Source organism: Strongylocentrotus purpuratus, unplaced genomic scaffold (assembly GCF_000002235.5).
Source record: "Strongylocentrotus purpuratus isolate Spur 01 unplaced genomic scaffold, Spur_5.0 spur5_scaffold_14, whole genome shotgun sequence".
NCBI classification, from domain to species: domain Eukaryota; kingdom Metazoa; phylum Echinodermata; class Echinoidea; order Camarodonta; family Strongylocentrotidae; genus Strongylocentrotus; species Strongylocentrotus purpuratus.
The window spans coordinates 31,827,176-31,843,522 of NW_022145599.1; the positions used below are offsets into that span (position 1 = coordinate 31,827,176).

Below are 16,347 nucleotides of genomic sequence, written 5' to 3' on the forward strand. Positions count from 1 at the left end.
TTTTCCCGACCTTTGTACATGTAGTCTCTATAAATGCAGCCTTTGAGACATTAAATATTGATATCATTGTAAAAGAAGGTAATAGGTTTGATAAGAACATCAGCATTTTTCCCTGCCTTCCTTCATGCATTATATTTAATGCCACATAATAGGCCTCTGTTTTATTTTGATTTCGTGCTGGGTCAAAATTTGGAATTTATTTGTAACGCTTTACAAGGCATGATAGCTCAGTTGGTAGAGCAGTGGTCTCGTAATCCAGCGACCCGGGTTTGAAACCTAGTTGATGCGCTAGTGCCCTTTGGTAAGGCATTAATCCTCGTTACCAGGTCCCTCGGAGAGGACCTAAAGCTGTCTGTCCTCTTTTGCTTACTAACAAGCATTTATGCTTTCTTAGCAGTCTGGTAAAAAAAAACACTACTACTACTACTACTTTCAAGACAGGATTTATTTTTCTGTCTGAATTTATCACATATTGTTCTTCAAATTCGCAACAAAAAAACATTTTTCTTTTCTCGCCATGTAATGTCTTTAAAATTAATAAAAATGGGCAAGAATTTTGACTAAAAGTTGAAAAAAAATAGTTGATTTTGATTGACAAGCAAAGATTTTTGATCTCGCATCACGTTGCCAATCGTTCCTTTTGAAATTCCAGGCATAAGACACAGTGAAGTCGTCAAACAAAAATGGATGCAGTGTGTGCAGATATATTTGCCTTTTCTACGCATGCATTTTTTTAGGGCTCTGATTAACAAAATTGTTGTAAAAGCCAAACCAGAAAATGTGGAATGATTATTGTGATATGTTGTGTTCACAGATTTTAAAGGTACTATGTCCCTTTTGCAGCCAACCTCAAATTCTGTAGAACTTTGCAGGAATTATCAATATGTCATGTATGTCCTATCTGTGAAATTTAAACGTTAGCAGTGTCCTCATATTCAAATTATGCAAGGAAACCCGTTTACTTGCTAGACTTCACTGTCAGACACTATTGAGTGACTGACTGGCTTTTTTTTCTTCTTTGGTAATAACATACATGAACAGAGTTGTAAAGGGTACATGAGCATTTGTCTACATCAATAACCCACTTCTTGCGATGGCCAAGATTAAACTGACTGAATCTTTGCGCAGCATAAAACGTATGACCATTTGGTACAATTGTCTGAAAATCAAGACTATTACTTTTGGGCTCTATAGCCCTAAAGTCGATTTGACAAGTAATAGTCGTTATTTTCCCACTTGAAGACATTTTCAACCCCTACCTTTTTTTAGGGAAGTTCTAAATTAGTATTATCTTTCAAATGCAGTTGGAATTTAACTTTTTCATTTTTTGGCCTGCAAATGGGACATAGTACCTTTAAATTAAACTGCATAGCGATATATATTTTTACAGTTGCATTGGATTTTGACAGGGTTTGGGTGGTCATGAGCCAAGGGAGGCAAAAATATTTTCATTTTTTCTTGTTAAATTTGACAGTGAAACAAAATGTATTTGTAGAATCATTTACTTTAACGAGTCAGATTGGGATCGTAATGTTACAGGAATAGACCTGACATTCATCGTTTCGCAGATCTGATTGAATGGTTTATTGTTTGGAATGCTGTTTGGAATGCATTGTTTGTTTAGAATGCATGGTTTCTTTAGAATGCATTGTTTGGATACAGCTACCTTGACAACTTGGTCGGTTTGACGTCACACTTTCGTACTCTATTTCTTTTAAACTGCTGACTGTCTAAGGGCGCGTTCATGCTTGATTTTGACGGCCAGAATCAGGCATCTGTTACGCGTTTAGTTTAAAACACGGTTGCGTCTTAGCTCACTTTTGTAGAATCACCGAAAAACGGCGATCACGATCGCCGATCGTAAACTCACAAAAAGATGCGTTTACAATTTGTAAACGCGTTTAAATGGGGTCAACGCACTGACCTCTAGTGGGTCTACGTAGCATGCACAGTGAAGGTTTGCGAATCCAGCTGGAAGACCAATTAAGGCCACACACTGAGAATTGCCTGGGGGAGCCAGAGAAGTAAGCATGAACACTACATCGTGGAACTGCGATCACGATGAGCGTTTACGATGAGCGTTTCAGATCGCTCATTCTGCCTTCAAAATTTAAGCATGAACGCAGCCTTATAGGGAAAGAGAAACATAAAGTGATCTTTAAGGGATGTACATGCTAAACTATTCATACCCTTTCCAAGTTTGGTAATATTTTGGGGTATGTCAAACAAATTTTGTTCTAGATTTTTTTTCTTCTTGAGAGTGTGACATATAGCTTGCATTTAATAGTATTCAACAAAGACCCTCATTCAACTAGTCCACCTTTCATTCTTGAGTGACAAAAAAAAAGAAATGAAAAAAAAATGGAATTTATATGAATACAAATATAAATGAATATGAATAATTCAGTTGTTAGCTGTACTTGTATCCACATTATTACCTGTAATGGAATATTCCTTCTGAATCTGAGCAGGTTAGCTTTTTGAAATGCATGAACTTTGAATACAGATCTGTATAGTTCATGCACTAGGACAATGCTTCGAACTAGGGAAATGTGCATGTTATATTTCCTTCCTCTTAATATATCCTTATACAGTACATTATTAAAAATAATCCTTTCTAATGTTTCCTTATAGATGTGTCTGGGCATTTTAAACCTCCTTTAAAACAACCTTTCTGTTTTTTCTTTGTTGCCTTGCAGAGTCAGTCCTGCTGATTGGCCACCAACCTTGAAGTAAGTATTCACATTAATTTAAAGTTCTATATCTTAATCAGGAGAATATGTGTGTAACCGCACAGTACTTGATCAGTGATAATTATCAATATCTTTTCAATTTGAATACCCCAAATAAATCTTTACATTAAGTAATACAATTTATTGTATTGTCCTTTCATCTGAAATAAAGTTTTACATGCAGGTAATAACTTTTTAGTTTTTAGGTGTTTTTTTTTTTTCTTCTATGCTTTTCATTATGCATGTTTAGTATGTCGGACTTCTTTGAATAAACGTTACGTGTGGAATTATACATATCATTCAATAATCATTAACATACCTGGAATTAGCGTTTGTTTGCGGGACGAGATGACAACTTATTAAAGCCACACTGTCCTACTTGTACCTACTTGCTCCCTCTACATAGAAAACAATGCCTAATCAATGACCATTGGTCCCCCATGATCCTTTTTTTCTTATGTTAATTGAGAGCTGAGTTGATGAGATAACCACCTGTCCAATGACCTTGCAGTGTGGTCTAAACCCTTCTATAGACAAGTGCAGATAAGCTTTAATGCATGTCTTGCCATTCGTTGTCTTTCCACAGGGATTACGTCCAGAGAGTCTTCAATTCTTGCCAGAATGAATCCGAGAAGGACAAGGTGGAGTCCCACCTCAAGAAGATCCTGACCGAGGCTCACAGCCAGGGCACTGTCATGACCAAGGACTGGAGTCTGGAGCCCCTCCCTCTCTCCGCCCGCCCCAGCCCCGCCCGTCCCAGCCCCAACCCCACCCCTAAGTCCTCCCATGAACAACCCGAAGCACCCTGGAGCGCCAGGCGCAGCCAGGAGAACCCGCTCCGCATCGGCAGCGATGATTACCTGGATGTATCTAGACAGGGGATCGGGCAAGGGCGGGGCCGGGGGCGTGGCAGAGGGCGTGGTCAGTGGAATAAGATGCCGGAGAACCAACAGAGCAGGTAGGGAATAATAATAATAATAAAAACGTTGCTTATAAAGTGCTTATTTATTTATTTATTTATTAGTCTTTTTTTAGTAGGGTGGCTCCATCAGTAGTTAAATACTGTTTTCCGTGGAGGCCCTACCACCGAATTCTCTAAGCGCTATAACAAACAAAATAGACTGGTAAACAATTACATATTAAACAAAACAAAAAAAGTGTAAACAAACCTACAAATTACTATACATATGAAATACACATCGATGTGAACAGAGTAAGTTAATCATCAAAAGCAATTTTGAATAAATGTGTCTTCAGACAAGTTTTGAATTGGTTAACAGTTTGACAGTTTTTGAATGTCAGCATAGCATTATTTGAACTTAGCTATTCTTGCCCAAAGCCATGACTTGGTAAAGTACCAGATAAAAAATACTGCTGCACAATAAAACCATTTCACATGTAAATGAATAGTAAGTGGACTTGGCTATAAAAGCTGCATGCAATGAAGGCCCCTAAGCATTCTTACTTATTCGTATGTTGTGAGATACAGACATATGAATTACACTAGCTGATATCATTTAGTTTGCCTCGGTTGATAAGAGGTTTACCGCATTGAGCGTATGGGGGCTGTGTTAGACTAACAGTATTCACAGATTGATATGACTTTTACAGGTCAGGAGGGTTCATGCTATCACTTTTGCATATACTTTGCCCTTCAAACTCAAGAATTAGTTCTTCTGAATCTTCAACATATCAGCCCCTGAAATTGTTGATTTACTGTGCTCTGTTCCTTGTCATTTTGTTGCAGATAACTTGTAGTTCAGATTAAGTAGTTTTAAAGAGGTACTGAACTGATGAAATTTGTGCCCTGGTGTACTGTTTACTGCACAGCGCCATCTCATGGTCAACTTGCCAACAGTGTGTAACAGTGAGATACTGGACAATACTGCTACAGCTGACCTGAGATTGCGCTTGAGCGGTAGTGCTTCTGGGACAGTGTGGCTTTAATAATTTTTAAGTTTATTGCTTTCATTTGCCCAGGTTCCCCACCCGTGTAGCTGAGCCAGCTAAGGGGCGCCACGGCCGCAAGATCTTTGGCTTCTCCAGGGACTTCAGCAGTGACAGTGGTAGTTCAAATAGCCGGTCTAGGTCCCGGTCTAGGTCCCGCTCACCGTCTAGGTCTAGAAGCCCTGGTTGTAGCAGGTCTCCCTCTTCAAGTTCACGTAGGAGAAGAGCGAGATCATACAGAGACAGAGAGTGAGTGTAATAAAGGACAAGTCGAGGGTTCAGTGACACAAAGACGTAACTCCATACTTTGCCAAAATGAGTACTTGATATCAAAATGTTCAGAAAGATGTGGGCTTTCCAGGAAACACAAAGACATAACTCTACCAAACACCCCATTGAAGTCAATGGCTAGTGAAACATAGCCTTAACTCCTTAAGGCCCAAGTGCTCAGAGACACATAAACCACTTTTTCTCAAAATGGCCAAAATGGAGTTATGTCTTTGTGTCACTGACCCCTCAGAGTATGCCTGTTATACTTAGGAATATTGGTTTCACAAAGTTGTAGTGGTGAATGCTAAAAGAGAATGTGTGGCTTGAAACATTGCCTTCATGATGATAGGAGTCCTGTAAAATTTAATCTCCCCTATTTGCTGTTTGAGCAATGAAAAGTTGTTATGATTAATTGGTTTGCCTTTCTTCAAGTTAAAGCATAATATAGGTGGTTCAAACTTTTGCAAAAAAAATTTAAGCATGATTTCTTTGAAGATTTTACTTTTTATTGTATTGTATGTTTGATCTGTTAACACACCGGACTCGCAGAATGTTTCATGAATATGATTTCTTGCAATGTTACCGTGGAACAGGCTCCCTCCTCAATTGAAACCATCACCAACATTGAACAATTCAAACAATTGCAACTCTCGTTATTATAACTATTATAATAAGCAAGCATTGTAACATTTTGTCAACTAAAATCTCAATGTCAATGAATACATCACAAAGAATCAAAGTATTAACAATTCAAATGAATGTAAATGAAATAGAAATCAAGATATAAGTTTAAAAAAATAAAACAAATCAAGATATACAAGACACATATATTTATATATATAGATATATATATTTAAATAAATATGAAAACAATTCAAATTTAAACAAATCATTTGAATGAGAGCAAATACATTTGTAAATTCATACAAAATAAAATCATAAATGATTTTACCCATCATCCTTCCAGTGATCGGGACAGAAGATCTAGGAGCCACGAACGGGACTACCTGTCGCTGTCTACTGATAGGAAGGAGAAGGGCAAAGGTCGCGGCCGCGGGAGGGGAAGAGGTAGGGGGAGGAAGAGCGAAGAAGCGGAGATTAACAGAAGGAACGAAAGAACACCAGGCAAGAAAGGACCGAAGGGGAAGAACAAGTAAGAACTGAGTAATAATAGGGCAATTCCACGGTAACGGAAGGACACTCAGACAAGATTTTTGAAGTTCAGGTTCATACTAAAAGAAATGTTTTATTAGTATGTATTAAACTATGGGGAACAAAATGTGTTTCAGTCAAGTGGAAAGCTTCATCAACTTCACAAAGTTTGGATAAACACTAATTAACTGGAAAAACCATGTCCATTTTTATGTCCTTCCGTTACCGAGATAATTAATATGCACATTCTTAAACTACTTAACTATAATGACAATTTTTTTGGGGAGAATTGAAGGCACTTATATAGGTATTATATCTGTACTGTTTCACATCTTATACTAATAAAACAGTTCTTTTAGTATGAACCTGAAGTTCAAAAATCTTGTCTGAGTGTCCTTCCGTTACCGTGGAATTGCCCAATAGTAATAGCAATGTTCAATTCTTATATAGCGCATATTACATAATTGCTTAGATATTAGAGAGAGAGAGAGAGAGAGAGAGAGAGAGAGAGAGAAGAGGAAAGACATGAAAAATATTGAGCTTTCATCGTTTATCACTTAAAACTATCAAATCAATTACAAAATTCACATGTTTACTTAATGTTTAGTGATGTCTTCTCTGCCTTTAGGTTTGAGAAATAATTATCCGTCTGCTAATTTCTCTACATTCATTTTGTTTTACAGATCTATTATTAAATGTAATGTGCCAATTTGCTAATCATTTTCTTATTTCTTTTGAATAATATGCATTTTCCCTAGTATGTGTAATATGATACGTTTCAACAAAATTATCTTCTAGAATAAAATTTGTCAACGTTTTACACTACTATGTAAAGCGCATAGAGACTTCATGAGTATAATGTGCTAGATACAAATTTACTTGTTATTAAGAACCTTAACAATGTGTGTACTTTTTTCCTCCTTAAGACCCCTTCCCCCCAAAAAAAACAACACACACAACAACAAACAAACAAACAAACACCTACATGTACATGTAACAGGACTGTGATATTTTGGGGGTGGGAATTGTCCCCCACTGCGTGGAAATAGCTAAATTTGGAGATCAGTCTCCTTTTCATCTATTTTGTTCAAACTGTGTTTCTCTCTGATATTCCTTGAAGATTGCAATTGATACTTTCATTTGGGAACCCATGAATGTATGTGGGTATTGTCAAGTGCTAGAAAAAACCTCATAATGCTTTGAGTGGTTTCATAGAATTTCATAGTCTTATTTTAATCTACAATTGCCACTCTTCATCCAGGTGTTAAATGGGTACCCGGTAGGATGCGAAAGTTAATGTAGTTTGCTCAGCATTGTGAGCTTCTGTAGAATGACGCCTGGCTGGAATGCTCCCCAGGGAGTGGAGAATGTATATATATCGTGTGTGGGCAAGCTTGAATCCAATGACCAGGGTTATGATATATCTGTAAAGCGCTTTAAAGGTACTTTGTCCCTTTTGCAGCCAACCTCAAATTCTGTAGAATTTTGCAGGAATTATGAATATGTCATGTATGTCCTATCTGTGAAATTTTAATGTTAGCAGTGTCCTCGTATTCAAATTATGCAAGGAAACCCGTTTACTTGCTAGACTTCACTGTCAGACACTATTGAGTGACTGACTGGCTTTTTTCTTCTTTGGTAATAACATGAAAAGAGTTGTAAAGGGTACATGAGCATTTGTCTACATCAATAACCCACTTCTTGTGATGGCCAAGATTAAACTGATTGAATCTTTGCGCAGCATAAAACGTATGACCATTCAGTACAATTGTCTGAAAATCAAGACTATTACTTTTGGGCTCTATAGCCCTAAAGTCGATTTGACAACTAATAGTCGTTATTTTCCCACTTGAAGACATTTTCAAGCCCCACCTTTTTTAGGGAAGTTCTAAATTAGTATTATCTTTCAAATGCAGTTGGAATTTAATTTTTTCATTTTTTTGGCCTGCAAATGGGACATAGTACCTTTAAAGGGATCCGGTAACTTTGTCTCAGATTATGAAACAAAATCTTGGATTTAGCTCACGCTGCAATGATAATTATAAACATTTAGGTCAGTCAGGAAACCCATGACTTTTACAAGCCGATCGCCTGTCTGATTATCAAGATATTTATGATTGGAAATCGAAACCAAACGGTACAGTCTATTGGGTAAAATGATTATGGTAAAACCGGTCACTCAAGGATTTTTACTTTTTGAGGCACTTCTTGAAGCACAATTTTTTTTTAGGGTTTCAATATTACACCATATTACAGACACTGATAACACGTAGGGCCTTGCATCTCAGATTTAACATTATGTATTAAGCATTACGTATTATTATTTTGACCACGCCTTTATGTTCTGCTCAGGAATGTCGGGGATGTGAACTATGTGAATGATAAGGAGCGTGCGATGCGCATGCAGAAGCGCGCAGCCAGATTCCAGGACATGTTAGGGGAGGAGGACAGTCCGTCTGGCGGTGGCAGCGGTGGCAAGAAGCAAAGAACTCAGAAACTCTCCCTTCAGATCAATGAAGTCTTGGTAAGATTGATTGATTGATTCAAATTTTTTATTCCATTTCATATATCAATTGTTTGCACAATAAAGAACATAGTTTAGAAAGTAAGTTCAAAATTATGAAATGAAACAGGAACCTGCATAGCTTGTTTTTTGTAGGTTCCCAAGAATAAATATAACATGAACATTATTTTCATAAATCATCTTAAAGTGTCTTAATAATCACAGTAAAATAGAAATGAAATAATAACATATTTTTGTAAACCCTTTTATAGTGTCTAAATAATCAAAATATACAACAACAAAAACAGAATTACAAAACAGGACACAAAGGACAGGAAACTGACATAATAAGATAAGACAGGACATGATAAAACAATTCGCAACACAACAAGATAAACAATACATAACAGGACATAACAGGACAAAACAAGGCAAGAACAAAGCTGCACACTACAGAAATTAGCAGAAGAGATGACAGAAGGTCTTAGAGATTTTTCCTTTAGTCCCAGTTATTGTCAGTTTCAGTATGTTACAGATCGCTGTTGAGAACACTCTTGTAAAATTACGAATAATCGTTTGGCAGTCTTCCTCATTGCAAGAAAATAAATCAAAGAAATCTCAGGAAGTCAAATAATTCTTGTTAAGAGAACACAATTCTGTTGCTCCATCTAGCTGTACAGGCCAATTCTGCAGAAATTCATAGCTTATGATTTGTTCATTTCATTTATTGGTTCAACCATTTTAATCAACAAAAAAAAAATTGAAATTACAAACATTGTTAGAAAGATATATACATTAAACATATTTGACATACAAAGTAAAAAAAAATGGTTACGGAACCCACACTTTGTCAAAGGCCTTCTCAGCATCAAGAAGGGCAACATAGGTGGGTTTCTTGCTGGCAGTATTAAGCTCTATTGTAATTTCAAGGCAGCAAGATGTGAGTATGCAAGAGTGCCGTGTTTGAAATCCAAACTGGAGCTCATCTGGAATGTCACTCTGACGGGGGGATCTCTCAATATGTGGTTTGAGAACCAGTTCCAGTAACTTACATATGGTTGATGTCAAGGTTATCCCTCTATAATTGTTGGGGTCTCTAGGGTTTTTGGCCTTCCCTTTACGTTAAGGCAGCACAAGACTCTGTGGGGGTGTATGATTCTGTCAAGAAGGCATTGAATATCAGAAGTATCAGTCTTCTAGCAGTGTCATCTAGGTATTGGATGTCCTCGGAACTGATGTTATCAGGACCGCCTGCTTTGCCTTTTTTGAGGTTAGCAGCTGCTGCGTTCAGCTCTTGGGAGGTGATAGGGCTGTTTCCAACAAGGATGGGATGCTAGCCTTGCATTCTACTGGAGTTTTGGTTGACACATGGCAGTCTTGATTATTTGTTGATGGTTCAACCAAGTCTGTGAAGTAACATTTCCATCCTTCAGAAACATCAGCTCCCTGGTACGGTTGGCCTTTGTATTCCAGAATTTCTGTTTGAGACTTTGCGATATGGTTGGCTCGTTGTCAAACAAAGAGTAGGCCAACAGGAACCAGAACAGGAAATTAAAATGTTGGCAAATATATTGTCATATCCTGTACTTTAATACTAGAGTCAATATTTCTTACATTTCATTTCATTTCATTTATTTTTATATTTCTGATGTTACATATACATTTCAAAATAAAGTACAAGTTATTTTTTGTATGATAACATAACAATCAATAAAACATCATAAATAACATAAGGATAAGTGGTCAATAGAGAGTACTGATTTAACTGAGAGAAATATGATGGGACCTACATGAAAGCAAGCTTGTAAAGCTGTAGCGTGAAATAAATTTACATCATGACATTAGATGTACACAGTAGGTAGATTATATTTTTTGATACCTTATTTATTTTTTATTTGTAATGCACTGTGAAGTGGTATCTACTATGTGTTTTTGTTAATTTTTGTTTTGTTTTGTTGATTTATTCTTTCAGACTGGTGAAAGTGATGATGTTGAATGGTCAATGGAACCTATAGTAGGCACCAATCAGGACGAATGGAAACAGTACCTCAGGCTCACATCCGTAAGTCATTCACCATTGTCGTCCTTTGACATTCAGCTGACAGTCATTTCTTTTTCACCCACAATGGTATAGGTATCTTCCCATGTAGGTCTTATCATATCACTTCAAAACGGAACATAAAATCTGTTTGATAATAGAAAATCAAATAATTTGAATCAACATTTTAAGCCTTTTAAAATAACTTTTACAAAATATTTTCAAGGATGCTTACAGCTTTCCATAATTGTTAAGTCCAACTTAGAGATAAGTTCAACTTTAGGATCTTTGTGAAACACCCCCCAGATTGCTTTGGCCTGCTTGGCAGTAAAGTGAGTTCTACAGATTAAAGATAAACTTGAGTTCTGGTAAAAAGAAAATGAATTCTCACAGAATCTAACAAAACTTACACTGAATGTTCAAGATTACAAATAAATGTCATGTGCCAAACAATTTTGGAAGAAAATGTATACTGGCTGAGTAATGAGCATAGAAAGATAAGGAAATCAGGGTAGTACTAGCCCTGACACCATGTGTGTTGTCCCATATACATCTATCTGTGTAAGTGATTGTTACTTTACCAAGACTCTGCCAAATTTATGATGATTTTGATGACTCTAGAACCTTGCATTACACACCATTACTTACATGCTATATGATCAACTTTTCTGATCTATTCCACACCTTTTCTTTCACAATGCAATCGCATTACCAGTACTCAAGTTTATCTTTAATGTTACATCAGAGAAAATGAGTGATAGTCATAGCCATCACTTTTCTGCCCTTTCCTCTTCCTCCCTCCCTCCCCTCTACAAACTAGGCGCCAGACCCATCTCAGGTAAGACCGATCTCTGTCCTTCGTAAGTCTCTGGTCAAGGTCAAGGAACGATGGAAGGACAAGCAAGACTATCGCTTCGTGTGTGAGCAGCTCAAGTCAATCAGGCAGGATCTCACGGTAAGTTAGCAGAGAAAGACAACGTACCACTGACGTGCTATGGCATAAGAAGTTTTTCTTAAAGCCTGTCTGTACTAGTTCAGCCAGGGGGATTAGACCTCCATGCAAGGTCACAGACAGCTAGATATCTCATCAAAGCAGCTCTCAACTAACAAATAAAGGGAATCATGGGGGACCAACAGAGGGCGCAAGTAGCTATAAGTAGTTCAGTGTGGTTTTAAGATTCAGAATGTTAAAAATGGCAAGGTATGCAGTAGCAGAACAGCATTGGAATTGCAGAAAGAAAATGAATTACTGCACGGTTCTGCAGATCCTCGAATTGGCAAAATGTATGGAAAATGTCAAATTATGATTATTCTGTTTAAATTCTCATTTACTTTGCTTTAGATATATGGGTATGTTTTAAGTTTAGAAATGTGATATTTTGTAGAAAGTAGGAAGAATGTGATTTGGACAGATAATTTAATTGCCAAATTGAAATAGGCAATTACATTTATTTGTCTTTGCAGAAAATCGGGTGGCCCGCAAAACAAAATTTGACCATGGTTGTAAGAGTGGTATATTACCTCATAATGCCAATTTAGGCCAGTTTGCCAATAATTTTTTTTTAACAGATGGTGTGTGTTTCATTTGAAAGTAACTTATCTTTTATTCCCCCTCTACGATACAGATACAGTGCATCAGGAATGAGTTCTCAGTTGAGGTGTATGAAATGCATGGAAGGATAGCTCTTGAAAAGGTGAGAAAAGTAGATGGGGCGTTAGGACTACCTCAAGATTATGTTTTTTCCCTTCTATCGCAGTCAAGGTTTTGAGTAATAATAATAATAAATTTATATAGCGCAGCTTTTATACAAAATATATTCAGCTGCGCTGGTTAAGAGCTCCTTTTTACTAAATTCTACAAAATAAGATCTCTTAGTTGAACAAATAAGTTTTTAAATTGGATTTGAAAACATTGAGAGATGGAGTAGAAAAAAAAAATGAGAATAATCCCATAAGTTTGGATTTAAATCAATAAAATTAAAATTGAATTGAATTATAAAATATAGAAAGACAGAAAAAAAAGAAAGACAGAAAGAGAGAAAGAGAGAGAGAGAGGGGGGGGGAGCATGTGGACAAGGGGGGGGGGGGAGAGGAAGGTAGTTGGGGGGGGGGGCTAGCATAGACATTCAGATATGTTGAAGTTGGAGTTTCTTCGCTGTCTGCTGCCTCACTGGAGAGAAGATAGGTGACATTGAATAACCGGGGTCCCTAGTCGGTGAACGATTTATAGGAGGAAGTATCCATCTGCATATTTAGGATTAATCACGTTATCACTGTCGTCTGTCTTCGCTCCAGTGATCCAGAGGCGGTAGACAGCCAGGAATTGCCTAAATAACGTGTAAATATAATCACATATTTTCTTTCTACAGGGGGATGTCCCAGAGTTCAACCAGTGCCAGACCCAGTTGAAAGCCCTCTACGGTGAGGGGATGCCCGGTAATATCCATGAGTTCCAGGCGTACCATATACTCTATAACATCTCTATGGAGAACACCATGGGTATCCTTTACATTCACACCGGTCTAAAGAATACATTCTTATTTCTTGTATGTGGTTTTGCTGTTTGTCAATTATTTAATATCATTCATTTTGTTTTTAGTATTGTAGTTAATTAAAAGATCTACATGTTCTCACATATCTGTAATATAAGTATAAATAAATTGCACCATTCATATTCTCTAGGAAAAAAAAGAGTTTTTTCCTTGACTCCTGCACCCCTCCACCAGAAATGAACACTACCCTTGCGACCCTCAAACCCGAATCCCGGAAGGACCCCTCGGTAAAACACGCCCTGGCGCTGCGCTCCGCCTGGGCCATGTCCGACTATCATAAGTTTTTCAAGCTTTATCGTACCGCCCCACGCATGGGGTCCTATGTCATTGATATGTTTCTAGCTCGCGAGCGGAAGGCGGCGATCAAGATCATCACCAAATCGTACGTATACCTCGCCTTTGTTCTGTTCCTTTCTAAGAAAGCAAAAGAGCAACTCTGTATCGGGTTCCCATTACATTCAAGGTTGCTGTTAAAGTTTTATACTGTTATACATATGGGAGGGGGGTTGCTTTTATTCCGGTTTCATATTATTTGGTTGATGAATATTTTGTTTGGTACAAAATGCAAACCAGGGAGATAATGTTGAATAATCAAGACAAGTTATGAATTTGGTTCCCCTAGATTAAATATTTAATAGGAAGAAAATACAGAGGTGATGAAAAAAGAGAAGAAATAAGTTGTACATAAATGTAATGCAATATTGAGACACAATATACTTAGATGAAAAATATGCAGGAATAAGGGAGAAAGAGGACTCTTTGCTCTCCCATTTTTTCAGGGATAATTTTCCTTTCTTGTAAATTTGAATTGAAGGTACATGTGTAATTGTGTGTTATAGTATTAAACTACCTTTTTTGTACTAACAATTGAAATGTTAAATTCTATAGGCTCGGTAAGTATGAATTCAGACTTCTATTGTAATATTACAAATAGAGAGAGATAACTAAGTATCTAAATTCATAGTATGATTTGCACAAACAAAGGAAAACTATGAGAGCTGATGCTGAACTATATAAATTTAAAGATATATATTTTTAAGATTCATAAAATGTAGATATTTAGCACGAAGTGTATAATATCAGTTTAGAACTAAGGGTAAGTATGTATATAGCATGATTATTAATTTAATCCTACTAATGATTTGAATTAATATGTGTATAATATTTCTAAATCTTGTGATCAATTATCTGCTTTAAAATAATGTATGTTTTGGTTCATGACGATTTATCAAGCTTCAATATATAATAATATCAATGTGATATGTCTCATGATAAATATGTCCTTTTTAATCACTGCCAAGGTAAGTATTTCTTTCTTGTAAGATTTGTGAAGTTTTCATTTTTGTACCAGTAGTTTATTTATTTTTTATTGAATTGCTTCTAATTTGTGATTTATCTCTTTTCCTCCTTCCACATTCAAACCTGTCTTTCCGCTGGGCTGCTAAAATTGTCCGCATCGGTGTAGATTTCGACCCATGGTCCCCGTAGACTACATGGCAAACAGCCTCGCATTCGACAGCGACGAGGAATGCATCACATTCCTGACGGAGCTGAATGTCGTGTTGAACGCGGATAGGACTAAAGTGGACTGTAAACAGAGCGCTGCCGCCATGGCTGTGGCTTGAGCTAGTTAGAATCATACCCCAAAAGTTAAATAGAAGCAAAGACTTAATCATTGACCTAACAAACCAGAAATTCAAGCGAGATTCTATTCAAGGAATATCTGCAGTTGGCTTTGACTGGCCACTGGCATACTGGTTTTTGGAACAGTTTTGGAGAGGAAACAAAAATTAGAAGAGAGTTGGACTTGCATGGCCCATAGTTCTTTTCAAATGAAGAAGAATGCAGCAAAGAATGTCAATTATTTATTTTGGCTGATCACAGTTTTACAAGTTTACAGTAGAAATGGGCCTTCCTATAGACCCTTACACAGGGAAGTAATCAGCAGATATTGCTCCAACATTGAAGGAGATTCACCTTTGCTTTCGAGCATCTATATTTGGAAACTAGAATTTCTATGTCATGGTATTTTCCTGGTGTGGTAAGAACTAGGAAATCAAAATTCTTTCTTAATTGTCTTGCACCTTCAATTTTAGTGTGTGTCTTGTGCTCCAAACTTCTCATATGATAATCTCGGCAAATCAGTTTTATGTAAAGAATATTTATATTTAAAATATAAACATTTGAAATAATTACAAGACAATGCTACATTTTTATTCTGATTGAATGAATTGGCACATACATATATGTAGAAATAAAAGATATTAATTGTAACATTTCTTTCTTTTCTTCTTCCTTTTATCCTACAATATTCACAGCAATTGTCTAAATGTTTGTACTCTCTCAGTGTATCTATATTGGTTATATATTTATTTGAAAGGTGGTACTTGTTAACTGTTCACAAAATATCTTTTAAATGTAACTTCCAGATTCTAACAATGCCATTCAGGAAAGGTTTTCATCCTCCTCTTACAGTATTGATAATTTACAAAAAGATGTTAGATATTGGATTATTGGTTATTTTCTATTGTTAATTTAAGCTGAAACTTCAATAACTATGGAGTATCATCAGAATTTATGTCAGTGGGTTTATGTGCAATTCAAAAAACAAATGGTCTGTTCAGGTACTTTAATTTGATTTTCTTGTAGAAATATTTAACATGGTAGAGATTCCATGTTAGATCAAAAGCTCTGTTGCTTTTTTTTTTAATTTTTAATTTTTATTTACTCACTTCATTTACATATTACATTGCATGAGTCAACAACTTAGGTTAACATTTTTTTAATGGATCTGTCATAGTGATTTTCAATTCAAATTATTCTATAATATAGACATGAATACTGCTACAAGATTTCAGTGATAAGAAATGACAAAATAAAAGTGATACAATAATCTAATAGGGATGGTAAGTATTAATACTCCTTAGTAAAAAAAAAAATTGAAACAGTAAATCAAACGTACATTCAAAATCACATTAAATTATTTTGTAATTAGACATAAATTTATTGATGGATAGTTGGTAAGTATATAACGTTCGTCCAAATTGTTAGCTTCCTCATGTATAGATTTCTTGACTTTTTATCTGACATGGAATTTCTCTGCTTTGTTATTTTATCAAATGAAAAAACTCACAAACATTCTAATAAGGGGGA

At 36.3% G+C, this 16,347-nt stretch overlaps 1 protein-coding gene across 2 annotated transcripts in view; it reads left to right on the plus strand.

Annotated features, from left to right (window-relative positions):
- LOC594214 (leukocyte receptor cluster member 8 homolog) overlaps nucleotides 1-16,135 on the plus strand; it is a 46,304-nt gene extending 30,169 nt beyond the window's left edge. Inside the window, exons 2-12 of one of the 2 annotated variants that reach the window (XM_030984749.1) lie at nucleotides 2,700-2,732; nucleotides 3,319-3,690; nucleotides 4,713-4,928; nucleotides 5,917-6,102; nucleotides 8,454-8,625; nucleotides 10,577-10,666; nucleotides 11,463-11,597; nucleotides 12,268-12,336; nucleotides 13,012-13,141; nucleotides 13,369-13,576; nucleotides 14,660-16,135. In XM_030984749.1, the coding sequence (XP_030840609.1) occupies nucleotides 2,700-2,732; nucleotides 3,319-3,690; nucleotides 4,713-4,928; nucleotides 5,917-6,102; nucleotides 8,454-8,625; nucleotides 10,577-10,666; nucleotides 11,463-11,597; nucleotides 12,268-12,336; nucleotides 13,012-13,141; nucleotides 13,369-13,576; nucleotides 14,660-14,819 (1,771 nt within the window). In that variant the 3' untranslated portion in view covers nucleotides 14,820-16,135. Of the gene's footprint in view, nucleotides 1-2,699; nucleotides 2,733-3,318; nucleotides 3,691-4,712; nucleotides 4,929-5,916; nucleotides 6,103-8,453; nucleotides 8,626-10,576; nucleotides 10,667-11,462; nucleotides 11,598-12,267; nucleotides 12,337-13,011; nucleotides 13,142-13,368; nucleotides 14,274-14,659 lie in introns of those variants that run through there. The other variant, XM_030984750.1, reaches the window with a different exon arrangement.
- Nucleotides 16,136-16,347: the final 212 nt, after the last annotated feature.